Source organism: Nerophis lumbriciformis, linkage group LG05 (assembly GCF_033978685.3).
Source record: "Nerophis lumbriciformis linkage group LG05, RoL_Nlum_v2.1, whole genome shotgun sequence".
NCBI lineage: Eukaryota > Metazoa > Chordata > Actinopteri > Syngnathiformes > Syngnathidae > Nerophis > Nerophis lumbriciformis.
The window spans coordinates 40,507,833-40,524,769 of NC_084552.2; the positions used below are offsets into that span (position 1 = coordinate 40,507,833).

The 16,937-nt window shown below is 41.0% G+C and overlaps 1 protein-coding gene across 7 annotated transcripts in view; it reads left to right on the forward strand.

Annotated features, from left to right (window-relative positions):
* LOC133606397 (neurexin-2-like) overlaps window positions 1-16,937 on the forward strand; it is an 873,942-nt gene that overhangs the window by 477,494 nt on the left and 379,511 nt on the right. For all 7 annotated transcript variants that reach the window (XM_061960335.2, XM_061960334.2, XM_061960329.2 and 4 more), the window contains 3 exons: window positions 402-521; window positions 988-1,369; window positions 1,853-2,043. In XM_061960335.2, the coding sequence (XP_061816319.1) occupies window positions 402-521; window positions 988-1,369; window positions 1,853-2,043 (693 nt within the window). The remainder of the gene's footprint in view (window positions 1-401; window positions 522-987; window positions 1,370-1,852; window positions 2,044-16,937) is intronic.

Genomic DNA, 16,937 nt, shown 5'->3' on the forward strand with positions numbered 1-16,937 from the left:
TTAAAAGACCTTCTTTACCTGCATGCTGCTTCCTGCCATCATTCCGCATATTTGGTAACATAACTCTTGCAAACTTACTACCAGAACGTGACAATTTTAGTGTGGCTTATATTGAACACATTTTTAAATGTGTTTAAAATAAAGATCATCACATGTTTACACTTGCACAATTCAACATGTCTGAAAGGGAATAGTATGAAGCAGAGCTTATTTATATTATAAATCTAGCCAGTACGTCATAATGTGTCAGGAAAATACTTGGTGTGAACGTCTTTGGATTTTCTCCACTTACTGTCACAGACCGTGCGTGGAAATTGTGTGTGGAGCGTGGAAATACTTAGACACACACAAACACAGAACTTCTTGCAATGCTGTGATTTCACTCTCTTGCTTGTCCACAGGCAAAGGACCCGAGACGCTGTTTGCGGGTCAGAAGCTGAACGATAACGAGTGGCACACAGTGAAGGTGGTGCGAAGAGGCAAGAGCCTGCAGCTCTCTGTGGACAATGTCACAGTGGAAGGTGTGTTAGCAGTAATAGCATTGCAGTGAAAGAGCTAACAGCTGCTAACAAAAACGCCAAGCAGAAGGATGACAGGTTTAAATTATGTCAAGTCACATTTCGGAGCCTCAGGCAAAAGCGGATGATACGGACATAGGTCCAAAGAAAGGTGTAAACTTGATTAAGGGGATGAAGTGGGCGCGGCGTGTCTTGGATACCTTGGATGACCACGTTATTCCTGTTTATCATGGTGACAAAAAGGGAAAACAAGAGTTTCCAGTTCTAGGAGCCAAATGCAAAAATAAATGACATTAACAATAATATTATATGCAATTAAATAAAAATTTAAAGGATAAACTTGCGACCCTAATTGAATGGGTATAATGATTTTAACGTTGCACAGGTACTGTATTTCACTGGACACGTTCCATTGCCTAAAGCATTTGTCCAAATGAATTATGTTTATCAGCGTCTCCCATCATTCCAGGCCAGATGACTGGTGCCCACACACGTCTGGAGTTCCACAACATCGAGACGGGCATCATGACAGAGCGCCGCTTCATCTCCGTGGTGCCCTCCAACTTCATTGGTCACCTGCAGGGCCTAGCCTTTAACGGGGTGCCTTACCTAGACCAGTGCAAAAACGGCGACATCTCCTACTGCGAACTCAACGCCCGCTTTGGCATGCGCCACATCATCGCTGACCCGGTGACTTTCCGGACCAAAGGCAGCTACCTGGCGCTGGCCACGCTGCAGGCGTACGCCTCAATGCACCTCTTTTTCCAGTTTAAGACCACCACACCCGATGGCCTGATGCTCTTTAACTCTGGAGATGGGAGCGACTTCATTGTTGTGGAACTGGTAAAAGGGTGAGCATCACGACTGTTCTTTAATGATCCGAGGGGAGAAACTCTAAGCAAATGTTTATAATCACTGTACACTATAAAACAGGCGTTTGCTTTGTTTTTCTCTCTTCCTCTTGTTTTCTGTTTAGCAGAGAACACAAAGAGCTAAAGATTAAGTCCCGTCTTTTGTTATGAATGCAACAGCCAAAATAGCCTATCCCCCCGAAACACTAAATATGTCTGAAAGAAGGCCCTGCCATTGGACAAAAAATGTGTTTTAGGCACAAGCGTGCGCTAAACTAAGATTTAGGCTGTGTATCCATTGTGCACGTGTTAAATAAAACACCAAAAAATGGCTGACATAAAAATATGGAGCCAGTGAAGTGTAATTTATCTTCAAGCACCTCCAGACAAACCCGTGCGGTAACGAAGACAGCGGATGAATTATATTTGGAACACTGAACACATACACATCATCTTTGTCATTGTTCGGACCTCCCTTCCCAGGTACGTCCACTATGTCTTTGACCTTGGCAATGGCCCGTCGCTGATGAAGGGAAACTCAGACAAGCAGCTCAATGACAACCAGTGGCACAACGTGGTGGTGTCCCGGGACGCTAATAACGTACATATGCTCAAGATCGACTCGCACACCGTGACTCAGCACTCCAATGGAGCACGGAACCTGGACCTCAAAGGTAATATTCTGTAAAAACAATTATGTATATATTGAATTAGTTATTTTTTTAATAAGGATTTTAAGTGTATTAAAATGTGGAAAAGAAAACATGCCTTTCTTTGACCACATGGTAATTTGTCAACAAGTATATTGCATAACACAATAGCAATATTTGTCCCATCCATCCATCCATTTTCTACCGCTTGTCCCGTTCGGGGTTACGGGGGGTGCTGGAGCCTATCTCAGCTGCATTCGGGTGGAAGGCGGCGTACACCCTGGACAAGTCGCCACTTCATCGCAGGGCTAAAACAGATAGACAGACAATATTCACACTCACATTCACACACTCGGGCCAATTTAGTGTTGCCAATCAACCTATTCCCAGGCGCATGTCTTTGGATGTGGGAGGAAGCCGGAGTACCCGGAGGAAACCACACAGTCACGGGGAGAACATGCAAATTCCACACAGAAAGTTCCCGAGCCCGGGGATCGAACCCAGGACCTCCAATCAACGTTTTTCTTTCGAATACTGATACTTTGAAAATATATTATAGAAATGAAAATGTTTTTAGTAAATAAATTAAACACAATAATGCATTTGTTTATAGCGTATACTATTACATTTAGAATTTGCTAGTATTGTTGTCAATTAGATGAAGTGTTCCATGTAATATAACAAAATAAAGTGTTTTGTCCACAATTAATCAACAAAAGCAAACATTACTATGGGCTTCCATTTGGATAATTTGGGTTTTGACCTTAAAGCCTTCCTGTATCCAGAGACTTATTTCCTGAGTTTGTAAACAATAAAAAAAACAACCCAAAAAAATGTTGTCACGGTAAATACAAATATCTATCCAATCAATTTGCTATTGTTTATATACTGTACTGATAGTCTACTAGGTATCTATAGTGTCGACATATGGATCGATCACCCCTACTTTACATTGAATTTTTAGCGGTTAGCTTTTTGTGTTATCCTGCTATTCCCTTTCCTCTAGTCATCCAGTGATTGGAAGAAACACTTCATTTTCCACCATAGAGGTGAGGATTAGTATCTTAGAAGCAGCTTCGCATTGTGGATACATCGAAGTAGTTTGTCGCAGCTTGTTCTCAAATTCGAGACGGTTTTCTGGAAAGACACGCACACAACACCTGCATGTTTGTAACAAAGAATTCGGAAAAATAAAAATAATTGTGTCCCCCTGAGCATGCATCTCTTTTGAAGGAGCCTTTCATGTTAGCACACTCTTTAGCCATGTAAACCCTGGGACACAGTACTGTAAAGAGCAGCTGGATTTGGCAGCTCATCAGCCGATCAACAATCAGTTGCAAAAGGCAAATATCAATCGGGATTGTGGCATCACCGGTAAAAAGCAAAATGCTCTGCCAGCATTAATGCTGCTGATGATACCATGGGCTGATACTTCAGATGACGGAAAAAAATACTAAATCAGTAGGTGGCCTACAGCCATAGCTCGAGTAGAGGTTTTAATTGGAACATTTGTATTACATAGTAGAATCAAATAAAACAATGCTGCTACTACTATTAATAAATTAATATTTAATTTAAACTAACAAAAAATACAAAATGACAAAATACGAAAGTCCCACTAAGAAAGTGATGCAGGGTTTCCATGACAACACTAGTATCCCTACTCCAAACCACAATAGCGCCATTTAGTGATGTATTTTTATACCCCTGCTTATTGTCTGTCTTGAATGAAGTACTCAGAAATGAAAGGGTGCCATCATGTTCATTCCTCACGCCATTCAGACAATGTTCTTTCATAGATAATGTGCTGTTGTAGTGCTGTGTCATGTACCAACCACAGTGTAAACACAGGCAGCGCCAGGAATCCTCTTGACAAAAACATCAACGCACATTCCAGCAATTTCCCCCACCGACTTACATCTCTATAAACACACCACACACATGCACGCAGGCGTTGCTGTGCATTCTCCCCTGACTGTGCGGCATATTCACAGACACACAAAACGGTCTGGGAATCAAACACATAGAAATAGCAACAATAAGCAATTCCCAGAATTTCTTTGTCGTGCTTCTACCTGTGTGTTAAAGACAAGAACGTTTGCTGAGCTTGCCTGCGGAAAGAAATAGGCTTATTTTTGTGTGCGTGCAGAAGGCTCCCTATTTTCACTCTCTTTGTTGTTTGGATGAGCAAAATAAAAATAAGCAATTTGTCAGCATAAGGGGCTATGAAAGAAAGCCATATATAATATGCTGAACTCTCAGGGTGAACATAGAAGTGATGGTAATGGTAGTTTTTTATTTGCTGATATACGTCACAAATTTACATCCCATATTTACACTGGAAAAGGAGTACGAAGAAGCAAATGTACTTAATCATTTGAACACAACACATCCGGGAACCACACTTTTTTGGGGAATTTTGCTAATTGTTCACAATCATGAGAGACAAGAACACATACAGTATTTATTTTAATTTTTTTTTAGAATTCTAAAGATGATAAACGCTTGCAAGATGCAGCTGATGGGAGTCACTGTTGTAGCCTTTAACGCCCTCTAAAACAACTTCAAAACCCTCCAACATTTTATATATACACTGCAAGTGTATATATAATGTAGTAAAAGACATGTTCATAACAATATGTACAATAAGTACTGTATTTTGGTCATTTTAAGCATTACATAGCAGTGCACTTCCGACTTACGGCAACAAATATGTGTTCCTATACTTCCGGAAACAAATGTGCGTGTGTTCTAATCATGGCAGACTTAGTAACAGACATTGAAGACGACTATTTAAAAAAAAAAAGAGGATTCACAACTTTTTCTTTTTGAACCTGAATATATGGAGGATGAACTGCTGGTTAAAGAAGCTTATCGAGCACAAAGAGAGAGTGAAACGCTGGAGCAGACGGAAGCCGAGAAAGTGAGGCTGGCGTGACTTGACGGTGTAAATGCGGAACTCGGAGCTAAGCTATGCTGCGTACTTACCCAAAATCAACAGGAAAAAAAATTGTCACCAGTCAGCTGGACCAAAAGGACATATGTCCATCGAGTGAGTCACTATAATATTGATTATGATACATGCAGCACGTCATGCGTGTTATTACAACTACATACATATGTTGTCGAGCTAGCTGTGTACAAACAAAACATTAAATGCGTGCTAATACTAACAGTAACATATACTGTAATATGATTGTACATGTTTTACAGATTGGTGTCTTATCGCATTGTTGTGCATTACAAACTCAAAAGCCATTCAGCAGCTGACTCAGTAGTTGGCTTACCTCTTGCCGCAGCTAGCTTACAGCTGCCGTCGCTATACGATGTGTTACTTCACTAGATAAACAGTTCCTCAGTTTTAGCTCATACAACAACACTGTCGCTACAGCTTGGTTGTACAGGTTGCGGAACTTAAATGAAGTATTGTTGGCGGCTTTTGGATGCATTTTCAAAGACATTGAGAGGCAGAATGGATTGATACCAATAGCTGCATTGCTAGCCAACTACAACAAGACATTTTTTACAAATTAGAATGCAAAAAAAAAAAACTTTTGTCTTTTTGCCTCTCATAAGGATTGTAAACGATAGGCAAAATTACAAGAAATTAAAAAAGTGCAGTTTCCCTTCAAACATGACCTTCAACACTTGAGACTAATTAGCATTGGTGCTCATTTTGATACCAAAATCACCTATTTGTTCTTTAGAAAATGATTGTGTGGCTGGACAGTGTGATCATTTTGTCCTTATACAGTATTTTATGTTTCATTTCTTCTCACACAGGGCAGAATTATCTAATTAAGACTGCTTGTTGTTTTTTTTTCCCTGACTACATTAAAAGGACATCATGGACCAATACAATCTCATACAGCTTTTAAAGTGTAGCCCATTAAGATTAAAAAAACATTCAAACCATTTGCTAATAGTCAATAAAAGCAGATAATAAGTGAACAGTTGATTGTACTATAGTTTTTCATTGCATCCTACTTGGATCTAAAAGCATGCATGATCTGTGTTCGCTAGATAATTTAGTAAGCTTTGTAACTTATATTGTAGGGTTTATTTACCTAAAGCGGGAGTGGGTGTTAACTGAAAATTATGAAATGTAAACACTCGTTATATGTAACACATTTTTCTTTCTGTAAAAGCAAGCGTAAATGTCTTTGAACCCACATGTATTAACAAGTATATTTGCAGAAACTGAGCAGATGTAACTGTAACACATAATGCTATTGGAAAACCCACGCAGACCTAGATAAAGCTGCCAGATGCTGAGTACCCATGCTACTTCAAATGCATGTACTACCTTCTTGTAGATTAAAAACATCAGGCAGGTGGTTTCCTACGGCCACAACTGTTAATTGCAATGTTTTTTGACCTGGCTCTAATTAGAGAACCTGGTGATTATTTTATTTTGTAGACCACACATCTGCGGATTATAAGAGTCCCTTTGATTAATTGAAAAGAAAGTTAATTCCAGTTTTTATATATCTGTTTATATGTCCTTTAAATTGTATCAGTAATTTTTGTTTTCTTACGACACCAATTTTTGTAGACACTAAATGTTCACTTGCAGCCCAAGGTGGAGAAACAAGCTTTACATGATTTTTGTATTTTTTCCCAGCAGAGTGGAATGCCTACTTCTATATAATTTACTTTTTAACACAGCTTCAATTTGCACCTGGCGGAGTATTGCGGAAGGCAAAGGAGGCGGAGGTTTTATAATGAAGCCCTGCCAAAGCACACCCTGAGAGCATTTGCATGATAATAACCAAACAAATCACACATCGTGTAACTGGATTTGTGCCTAGCGTCTGATGGGATGAATGTCTTAACTCTAGCCTCTTGTAATCAAAGTATTAGAGTTGGGGTAGGGTGGTTGTACAATGCACGAAAACCTGACCTCCTGTTAACACACCACCATTAATTTGTCACCATTTCATCTTCACTGTTGTCAATGTAATCCCCTTCCTCGTACTTCTTTGTATTAACAATTTTAATCAACTATTCTTACCTGCTTAGAATGAGCTATGGCTTCATACCTCAATAGCTGATGATGTCATGTTATTACAAAAAAATAGGGACCATGATTGGCTACAGTATCTGGCTACAGGGGAAGAGCGAGAAGGGAAGTATTACAGATACTGTAAATAAAATAAATCCGGTTGATTTTCAGAATAAAGTGCTCCGTGTTTAAAGGGGAACTGCACTTTTGGGGGAATTTTGCCAATCATTCACAATCACTATGTGAGACAAGCACACATTTCTTTGTTATGCATTGTAAATTGTAAATAAATGCTATCAAAAACCTCCAACAACGTTTTACAGACACATGTTAAGTATATATGTAATGTAGCAACCGGCACGTCCATGACAACATGTAATATTTACCATGTTTTGGTCATTTTAAGCCTTACCGGAACATTTTTGCGGTGCATTTATTTCATAGAGTGCATCGTTGTGTTTGCTATTTGCTACTACAACCAATAATACTTATCATGTCAGACTTCATGAGACAAATACTTTGGGACAAATGATAATCCAAAACATTATAATATTGCTAAGTGCTAAACAAGAAATACAAACTACGAACATAATGAAACAATCACACAATGTACAATGGTCGCTCGCTCTCAGTGGAATGCCGACTGATGGGAGCTTTATATTTTTCAGCACAAGACTTGTGTTCCCCCGTTTAGATGGTTAATTCATCATAACCCTCACTCCTCGGGTAAAAAAATGCTGTAAGCAAAAGTGTATTTTATAGAGTCTTCCGAGGAATGTCTTCAGGCCTAAATTGAATGTCAAAGTGGACCAACTTTTAAGCTTATGGCCACAACTTTCTACTATACTACGGTGAGGCATGATTTATAATCTAGCATTAACTTTTACCAAGTCAGAGGTGATGCAGCAGCTCATCAGCTTAGTATGTCAATAGCTACAGTAGCTACGTGACTTCTTTGTGATTAAGGCGCCTTGTTACCTGAAGTAGTTTCTCAATGTTAGCTCTAACAACAACAATGTCGCTGATACTTGATTATAAAGAAGGTCACGGCATGTAAATAGAGTATCATTGGCAGTTTTTAAATTATTTTTTTAGAGTGCTTTAAAGTCGGACTACAATTACACCAACTGTCACACATTTGTGTTCCGTTGAAACCTATAGTACTGGGTCCGGAGGTATAAATTAGTCTTGGCCAAGCATGCTTTCACAAAATTCTGAACCTGCGCTCTCAGTTATTAGTATCTCTTCTCTCCATGATTTCTAATATTATGCCTCCATGACTGGCAACTCTGGAGCGCTCTGTATGACAGGCTGAGTCGACCCTCCTTCAATTACCACATACCTGTATACATCCATTGCATGCTGGAGTGCACGCTCTCTTGGCCGTTAGATCTGAGATGGACTGTGCCTCACCTCGCAAATCAACCCTAATAATGCAAAACTACTTTGCCTCAACATCTCTGTTGCTGCCCTGAGTAAATCCTGGCTGACCGGCGTTGGCTCTGTCCTGGAAAAAAACGACATCCTTTTTTAGAATAGATTCCTAAATGGCGACAGACCAATGCATGCTGTTGGTTTTGCAATTCAAAGCATGATCTTGTCCTCAGTGAAAAAAATATATGCCCATCTCCCCACGCCTCTCCTCACTGCGCATTCACACAAACTGTGGCCCGGTCACAATCATAGTCACTTAGGCCCCTACACTGACCTCTGACCTGGATTTTAGTTGGCGACTTGTCCAGTCCTGCCTTCTACCCTAATGCAGCTGGAATAGGCTAGTAAAGAAAATATTGATTTCTTTGCCATTTAAAGCTGCTGTATTCTTAAGTAACGCTTGTTTTGTTTTGTATTTAATCTTTTATATGACATTGTTGTTCAGATAAAGATTACCGAAAAGAAAAACCACGCTAACTGAGACGGCGGGCACATAAGTGCCGTAAAACAAGTTGACGGTTTGGATGTAGCTTTACACATGCGTGGACCGATTGTGTCTTCCTAAATCGATCGTGTAGTGACGAGTACGAACACACTTCACTTTCTGCTTACGGCGTTACACGCCCCCAACTTAACGTTTCCACGTGGCGCAGAGAATTCTGGGAGATGTAGTTTATTTACAGACCCGGCCAATGCTTAAACGCCAGGAAAAAAACAAAACAAACTACACTTAATTTTCCTTTGATACCGTCAAATGTCACAGTATTATTGAGAAGAGTTTGAAATCGAAATACTGTGGTATTTATAATACCATTACATCCCTAGTATTGAGTCATGTGCATCCAGTGGCAACATTTGAAGTTTCTTAGTAGGTCTGAAAGAAGCTTTTAGGCGCAGCCCCCAAAAAGTCCTTTCGATTCCCTTCCCGAGCAGGTGAATTTCTGACTGATCTGGAATCTCAACTGACATGATGGGCTGAACAATATGGCATTCTCTTTGCCCTGCCTCTCAGGGCCAACACACTGGCAATGACTGCTGCGGTTACTGAGTTCCCCCTATGACTGGCCTGGATGCTGACATCACCAATGAGGAAATCAAATCTGCCATAAACACGTTTAAAAACAACAAGTCTCCCAGAGCTGACAGCCTCCTTTCTGAGGTTTGCAAGGCAGGTGGGAATGCACCATCAGGTTGTGTCTTGCTGGATATCTCCCAGATGTCCCCCGAGATGCTAACATCACCATCAATAAAAATAAAGGGGACCGTGCAGACTGTAACAAGTACAGAGGAACTTTTCTGTTCAGTCTTGCCGGAAATATATCCGTTCTACCCCGACTAAAAGTCCTCGCAGACCACATGCTCCCTGAAAGCCAGTGTAGGTTTTGTGCCGGTCACTCCACAGTAGACATGGTGTTCTGCGTTCAACAACTACAGGAAAAGTGCATTGGTCAACAAATCTCTTATTTCTGTTGTTTGTGGACTTGACCAAGGCCTTTCACTATGTCAGCCGATCCGGACTTGTCCTTGTCCTGCAAAGACTTTGTTGCCCCCATAGTTTACTGAAGGTGATCACTGAATTTACTGACGGCATGAAGGCAGAGGTGCAGTTTGAAGGCACTCATCCTGACAAATTCCAAATGAGATGTGGGGTAAAGCAGGGTTGTGTTCTTGCTCCGACCCTCTTTTGAAAATGTTTCTCTGCCCTACTATCTCGTGCTTTCCTTGAAAACTCTGTCATCCTCTTGCATAACCACAGTTCAATCTATCCAGACAGGGGGCAAAGACCACAGTATGTCATACCCTGGTGCGCAAACTGCTTTATGCTTTTTATGTTGCCTTTGCCACCCACTCAGAGACTCTTCATGCCAAGAGTTTGACCTGCAGATAAGCCTAAAAAAGAGAGTTGTCCTTGCCCAACCTGTAACCCTGTCCGCTGATGTTTCCATCTCCAACACACCTCTATCTGTGATCTTTGGTGGACGAATTCACCTTCCTGCAGGTCCACAGTCTACAACACCAACAACCTTGATGCAGAACATTGTCACCCTAAAAAACACAGGTTAAAACGATATAACTTGCACATTTGAAGACATAATCAAGAGGGACCTTGACTGTTTCTCCATCAATCTTGACAATGTGGATGCTCTTGCAAGTTAGCGATCCAACTGGCGCGCAGCAAATAACAATGGCTGCAGAGCCTATCAGGAGGCATGCTAGTCATTCTTGTAAGTGAAACGCTTGAAACGTGAAGCACTTTGTCGCACGCAAAGTAGTAGTATAGGCGGAATATATGACTCCCATTAGCTACATACTCTAGTACGAGTCTTATATTAAAATTTAAATGGCATAAACAAGAGAAAAAACGGGTTTTTTCTCACATAGGGAGTTGGAATTATAGGCAAAACGTTAACGGCACAAAAATGCAGGGAAAAAAACTAATCCAAGAAAGTTGGCTTCTCTTCTCCTTCTCCAGTTGGATCTTTTGCCTGTTTGTTGTAAAAAAATTTCCGACATGCCAATTGTTTCACACAGATGTGCGCATTTTAAGGTGAAAACTTGTTGAAGTTGTCACTAATGCTGTGTGCTGTCTGTTTGCCATATTCTGCACACAGCCGGTACGTTGGAGGCACACAGAGCATGTAGCAAACAAGCAGCACAGAAGCAACAGAGCGCATATGCACTTTTAGTGAAATTTAGGGGTAGGACGCTATCAACATCGCGTGTCATTGCAGAAAATGTTGATATTAATTGGCGTGACACGGTGTCGGAAAAACATTTTTTTTTACGAGATGCAAAGTAAGCGTCATCATTATTTTTGGCACTATCGCTAGCCTCGACTCATAAGCTTGTCAAAAGTTAGACTGCACTGCATTTGTTTACCAAGTAGACACACGACTTTGGGCAGCTGCACTTCCTGTTCCTCACTTAATATATAGTGTGTAAGAATATTCATACCGTTACACCCCTAAGCTCCGCCTGTGCCAGCTGGCCCACAAATGCTTTTACATTTTTTAAACTGTATCACAACAAAAGGCAAATTAAATTCTTAAAAGGGAACTGGACTTTATTTGGAATTTTGCCTATCGTTCAATCATTATGAGAGACAAGAGCACATATGTCTTTTGTAATTTTTTTATTAGGATATCAAAAAGGATAAACGTTTGAAAGATGTGGCTAATGAGTGTCATAGTTGTAGCCTTCAAAGCCCTCTAAAACAACTTCAAAACTCTCCATCAACGTTTTCTATACACACTGCACGTCTATATATAATGTAGTTACACACATGTTCATAGCAATATGTAATATGTTCAATATTTACCGTATTTTGATCATTTTAATCAATGTGGGGACTGACTTCTTCCGCACTTTGATTTCCGTTTCTATAGCAGCGCACTTCCGACAATGTGTGTTCCTACTTCCGCAAACAAAACACTTGCGTGTGTTCTAATCATGGCAGACTTGCTAACAAACAACAAATAGGACTATTTTTGGACAAATGAAGATTTACAACCATATCTTTTTAAAGCTGAATACACGGAGGATGAATTACCATAGAAGCCAGCACGAAGAAGAGGGTGAAACGTTGGAGCAGACAGAAGCCGATAGAATGAGGTCTATAGCCACAGCTAGCCAGATATATGCTGTCTGACTAGCTGTGTACAAGCAAAACACAAAACATATTACAGATACTGTAATATGATTGTTCATGTTTTTCAATCAACACTGATTAGTGTTCTATCGCAGTGTATTGTGCATTATAAACTTAAAACGCATTTCCTGCTGACGTAGAAGCTAGCTTACCTGTTGCCGTAGCTAGCTTTCATGACTAACACCGTAGCACACCGATGCGTTACTACGCACGAGAGAGAGTTCCTCGGTGTTAACTCTTACAATAACAATGTCGCTACAATTTGTTAATTATACAGGTTACGGAACGTAAATGAAGTATTGGTGACTGTTTTTGAATGCATTTTTTTAAGTGATTTTGAGGTAGAATTAATTGCTGCATTGCTAGCAACCTAGAACAAGTGGATTTTTACATGTTAGACTGTAAAATAAAAACAACACTTTTTGTCTTATTGTATCTCATAAGGATTGTGAACAATAGGCAAAATTCCCAAAAAAGTGCAGTTCCCCTGTAACTCTAGCAATTTATCTGTTGATTTTTTTTCCTGGACAGAAAAATAAGTGAAGAGGTAGGAGGACAAGGTTAAGGTATTACGCCAAACCACAAAAAACGAGTCGCAGCATCAAGACAAATACGAGGAAGTGGAGGGTAAAAGGCAGTGACAGGGCAAAGTAAGAGGAAGCAAAGTGCACTTGAGGGTCTCAGCCGTGGCGAACCGCGGAACACAGAGTGACACCTCATAGAGGGAATAAAAGCATGAAGTGTGTTATAATTCTACACTTTTTTGAAACCTTTTAAGAACCTGCTAAAAAGTCTAGATAAATACTTACATTGGTTTGTATTTTTATATACAAACCCCATTTCCATATGAGTTGGGAAGATGTGTTAGATGTAAATATAAACGGAATGCAGTGATTTGCAAATCCTTTTCAACCCATATTCAGTTGAATGCACTACAAAGACAAGATATTTGATGTTCAAACTCATAAACTTTTTTTTTTTTTGCAAATAATAAGTAACTTAGAATTTCATGGCTGCAACACGTGCCAAAGTAGTTGGGAAAGGGCATGTTCACCACTGTGTTACATGGCCTTTCCTTTTAACAACACTCATTAAACGTTTGGGAACTGAGGAGACACATTTTTTAAGCTTCTCAAGTGGAATTTTTTCCCATTCTTGCTTGATGTACAGCTTAAGTTGTTCAACAGTCCGGGGGTCTCCGTTGTGGCATTTTAGGCTTCATAATGCGCCACACATTTTCAATGTGAGACAGGTCTGGACTACAGGCAGGCCAGTCTAGTACCCGCACTCTTTTACTATGAAGCCACGTTGATGTAACACGTGGCTTGGCATTGTCTTGCTGAAATAAGCAGGGGCGTCCATGGTAACGTTGCTTGGATGGCAACATATGTTGCTCCAAAACCTGTATGTACCTTTCAGCATTAATGGCGCCTTCACAGATGTGTAAGTTACCCATGTCTTGGGCACTAATACACCCCAATACCATCACAGATGCTGACTTTTCAACTTTGCGCCTATAACAGTCCGGATGGTTCTTTTCCTCTTTGGTCCGGAGGACACGACGTCCACAGTTTCCAAAAACAATTTGAAATGTGGACTCGTCAGACCACAGAACACTTTTCCACTTTGTATCAGTCCATCTTAGGTGAGCTCAGGCCCAGCGAAGCCGACGGCGTTTCTGGGTGTTGTTGATAAACGGTTTTCGTCTTGCATAGGAGAGTTTTAACTTGCACTTACAGATGTAGCGACCAACTGTAGTTACTGACAGTGGGTTTCTGAAGTGTTCCTGAGCCCATGTGGGGATGTCCTTTACACACTGATGTCGCTTGTTGATGCAGTACAGCCTGAGGGATCGAAGGTCTCGAAGGTCACAGGCTTAGCTGCTTACGTGCAGTGATTGCTCCAGATTCTCTGAACCCTTTGATGATATTACGGACCGTAGATGGTGAAATCCCTAAATTCCTTGCAGTAGCTGGTTGAGAAAGGTTTTTCTTAAACTGTTCAATAATTTGCTCACGCATTTGTTGACAAAGTGGTGACCCTCGCCCCATCCTTGTTTGTGAATGACTGAGCATTTCATGGACTCTACTTTTATACCCAATCATGGCACCCACCTGTTCCCAATTTGCCTGTTCACCCGTGGGATGTTCCAAATAAGTGTTTGATGAGCATTCCTCAACTTTATCAGTATTTATTGCCACTTTTCCCAACTTCTTTGTCAAGTGTTGCTGGCATCAAATTTTAAAGTTAATGATTATTTGCAAAAAAAACATGTTTTTATTAGTTTGAACATCAAATATGTTGTCTTTGTAGCATATTCAACTGAATATGGGTTGAAAATGATTTGCAAATCATTGTATTCTGTTTATATTTACATCTAACACAATTTCCCAACTCATATGGAAACGGGGTTTGTACAAGGTTTTGCGCAACCTGTGTGTTCCATATAACTGCCTCTCCTCTTAATTATGGGGTATGTACAGCCTGCAGGTGTTTGTCAAAATAAGCATTAAAGCACATGGTCAGCCTGTGTTCATGTGTGTAAATAATAATCAGCTTTATGTGCTGAATCAGTAAACCTATTAAAATAAGAATTGGCAACCCATTGAAGCCCTTTCAGACATTTTCACTCACAGTGGAATGCAATGAATATACACACCAGCAATGTTCCCTCTAATTTTTCATGTGTGTGAGCAAACGCAAAAACTCCCTGAGCATTCAGTGAAGCCCATGTGAGCAACATCAGACGTGCACACTGTGGCTACACCAGCAGCACACCTGTCCCAAACCTGACTAAATAACAAGTTCAATCTCCATCCATCCATCCATTTTCTACCGCTTGTCCCTTTCGGGGTCGCGGGGGGTGCTGGAGCCTATCTCAGCTGCATTGGGGCGAAAGGCGGGGTACACCCTGGACAAGTCCCCACCTCATCGCAGGGCCAACACAGATAGACAGACAACATTCTCTTATTATTATAATCAAATGACAGCAGTCATTTCCATGAGGTTATTTTCTAATATAAGTGTTTAGGCCCACTTACAATCAATCAATCAATCAATCAATCTTTATTTATATAGCCCTAAATCACAAGTGTCTCAAAGGGCTGCACAAGCCACAACGACATCCTCGGTACAAAGCCCACATACGGGCAAGGAAAAACTCACCCCAGTGGGACGTCGATGTGAATGACTATGAGAAACCTTGGAGAGGACCGCATATGTGGGTAACCCCCCCCCTCTAGGGGAGACCGAAAGCAATGGATGTCGAGTGGGTCTGACATAATATTGTGAGAGTCCAGTCCATAGTGGATCCAACATAATAGTAAGAGTCCAGTCCATAGTGGGGCCAGCAGGACACCATCCCGAGCGGAGACGGGTCAGCAGCGCAGAGATGTTCCCTGCCGATGCACAGGCGAGCGGTCCACCCCGGGTCCCGACTCTGGACAGCCAGCACTTCATCCATGGCCACCGGACCTGTGCCCCCCCCCCCTCAAGGAAAAGGGGAGCAGAGGAGAAAAGAAAAGAAACGGCAGATCAACTGGTCTAACAGGGGGGCTATTTAAAGGCTAGAGTATACAAATGAGTTTTAAGATGGGACTTAAATGCTTCTACTGAGGTAGCATCTCTAATTGTTACCGGGAGGGCATTCCATAGTACTGGAGCCCGAATAGAAAACGCTCTATAGCCCGCAGACTTTTTTTGGGCTCTGGGAATCACTAATAAGCCGGAGTTCTTTGAACGCAGATTTCTTGCCGGGACATATGGTACAATGCAATCGACAAGATAGGACGGAGCTAGACCGTGCAGTATTTTATACGTAAGTAGTAAAACCTTAAAGTCACATCTTAAGTGCACAGGAAGCCAGTGCAGGTGAGCCAGTATAGGCGTAATATGATCAAACTTTCTTGTTCTTGTCAAAAGTCTAGCAGCCGCATTTTGTACCAATTGTAATCTTTTGATGCTAGACATAGGGAGACCCGAAAATAATACGTAACAGTAGTCGAGACGAGACGTAACGAACGCATGAATAATGATCTCAGCGTCGCTAGTGGATAAAATAGAACGAATTTTAGCGATATTACGGAGATGAAAGAAGGCCGTTTTAGTAACACTCTTAATGTGTGACTCAAAGGAGAGAGTTGGGTCGAAAATAATACCCAGATTCTTTACTGATTCGCCTTGTGTAATTGTTTGGTTGTCAAATGTTAAGGTGGTATTATTAAATAAATGTCGGTGTTTAGCAGGACCGATAATCAGCATTTCCGTTTTCTTGGCGTTGAGTTGCAAGAAGTTAGCGGACATCCATTGTTTAATTTCATTAAGACACGCCTCCAGCTGACTACAATCCGGCGTGTTGGTCAGCTTTAGGGGCATGTAGAGTTGGCTGTCATCAGCATAACAATGAAAGCTAACACCGTATTTGCGTATGATGTCGCCTAGCGGCAGCATGTAAATACTAAAGAACCGAACCCTGAGGAACTCCGCACGTTACCTTAACATAGTCCGAGGTCACATTATTATGGGAGACGCATTGCATCCTGTCAGTAAGATAAGAGTTAAACCACGACAAAGCTAAGTCTGACATACCAATACGTGTTTTGATACGCTCTAATAAAATATTATGATCGACGGTATCGAAAGCAGCGCTAAGATCAAGAAGCAGCAACATAGATGACGCATCAGAATCCATCGTTAGCAGTAGATCATTAGTCATTTTTGCGAGGGCTGTCTCCGTAGAGTGATTTGCCCTGAAACCGGATTGAAAAGGTTCACAGAGATTGTTAGACACTAAGTGTTCATTTAGCTGCTGTGCGACAATTTTTTCGAGGA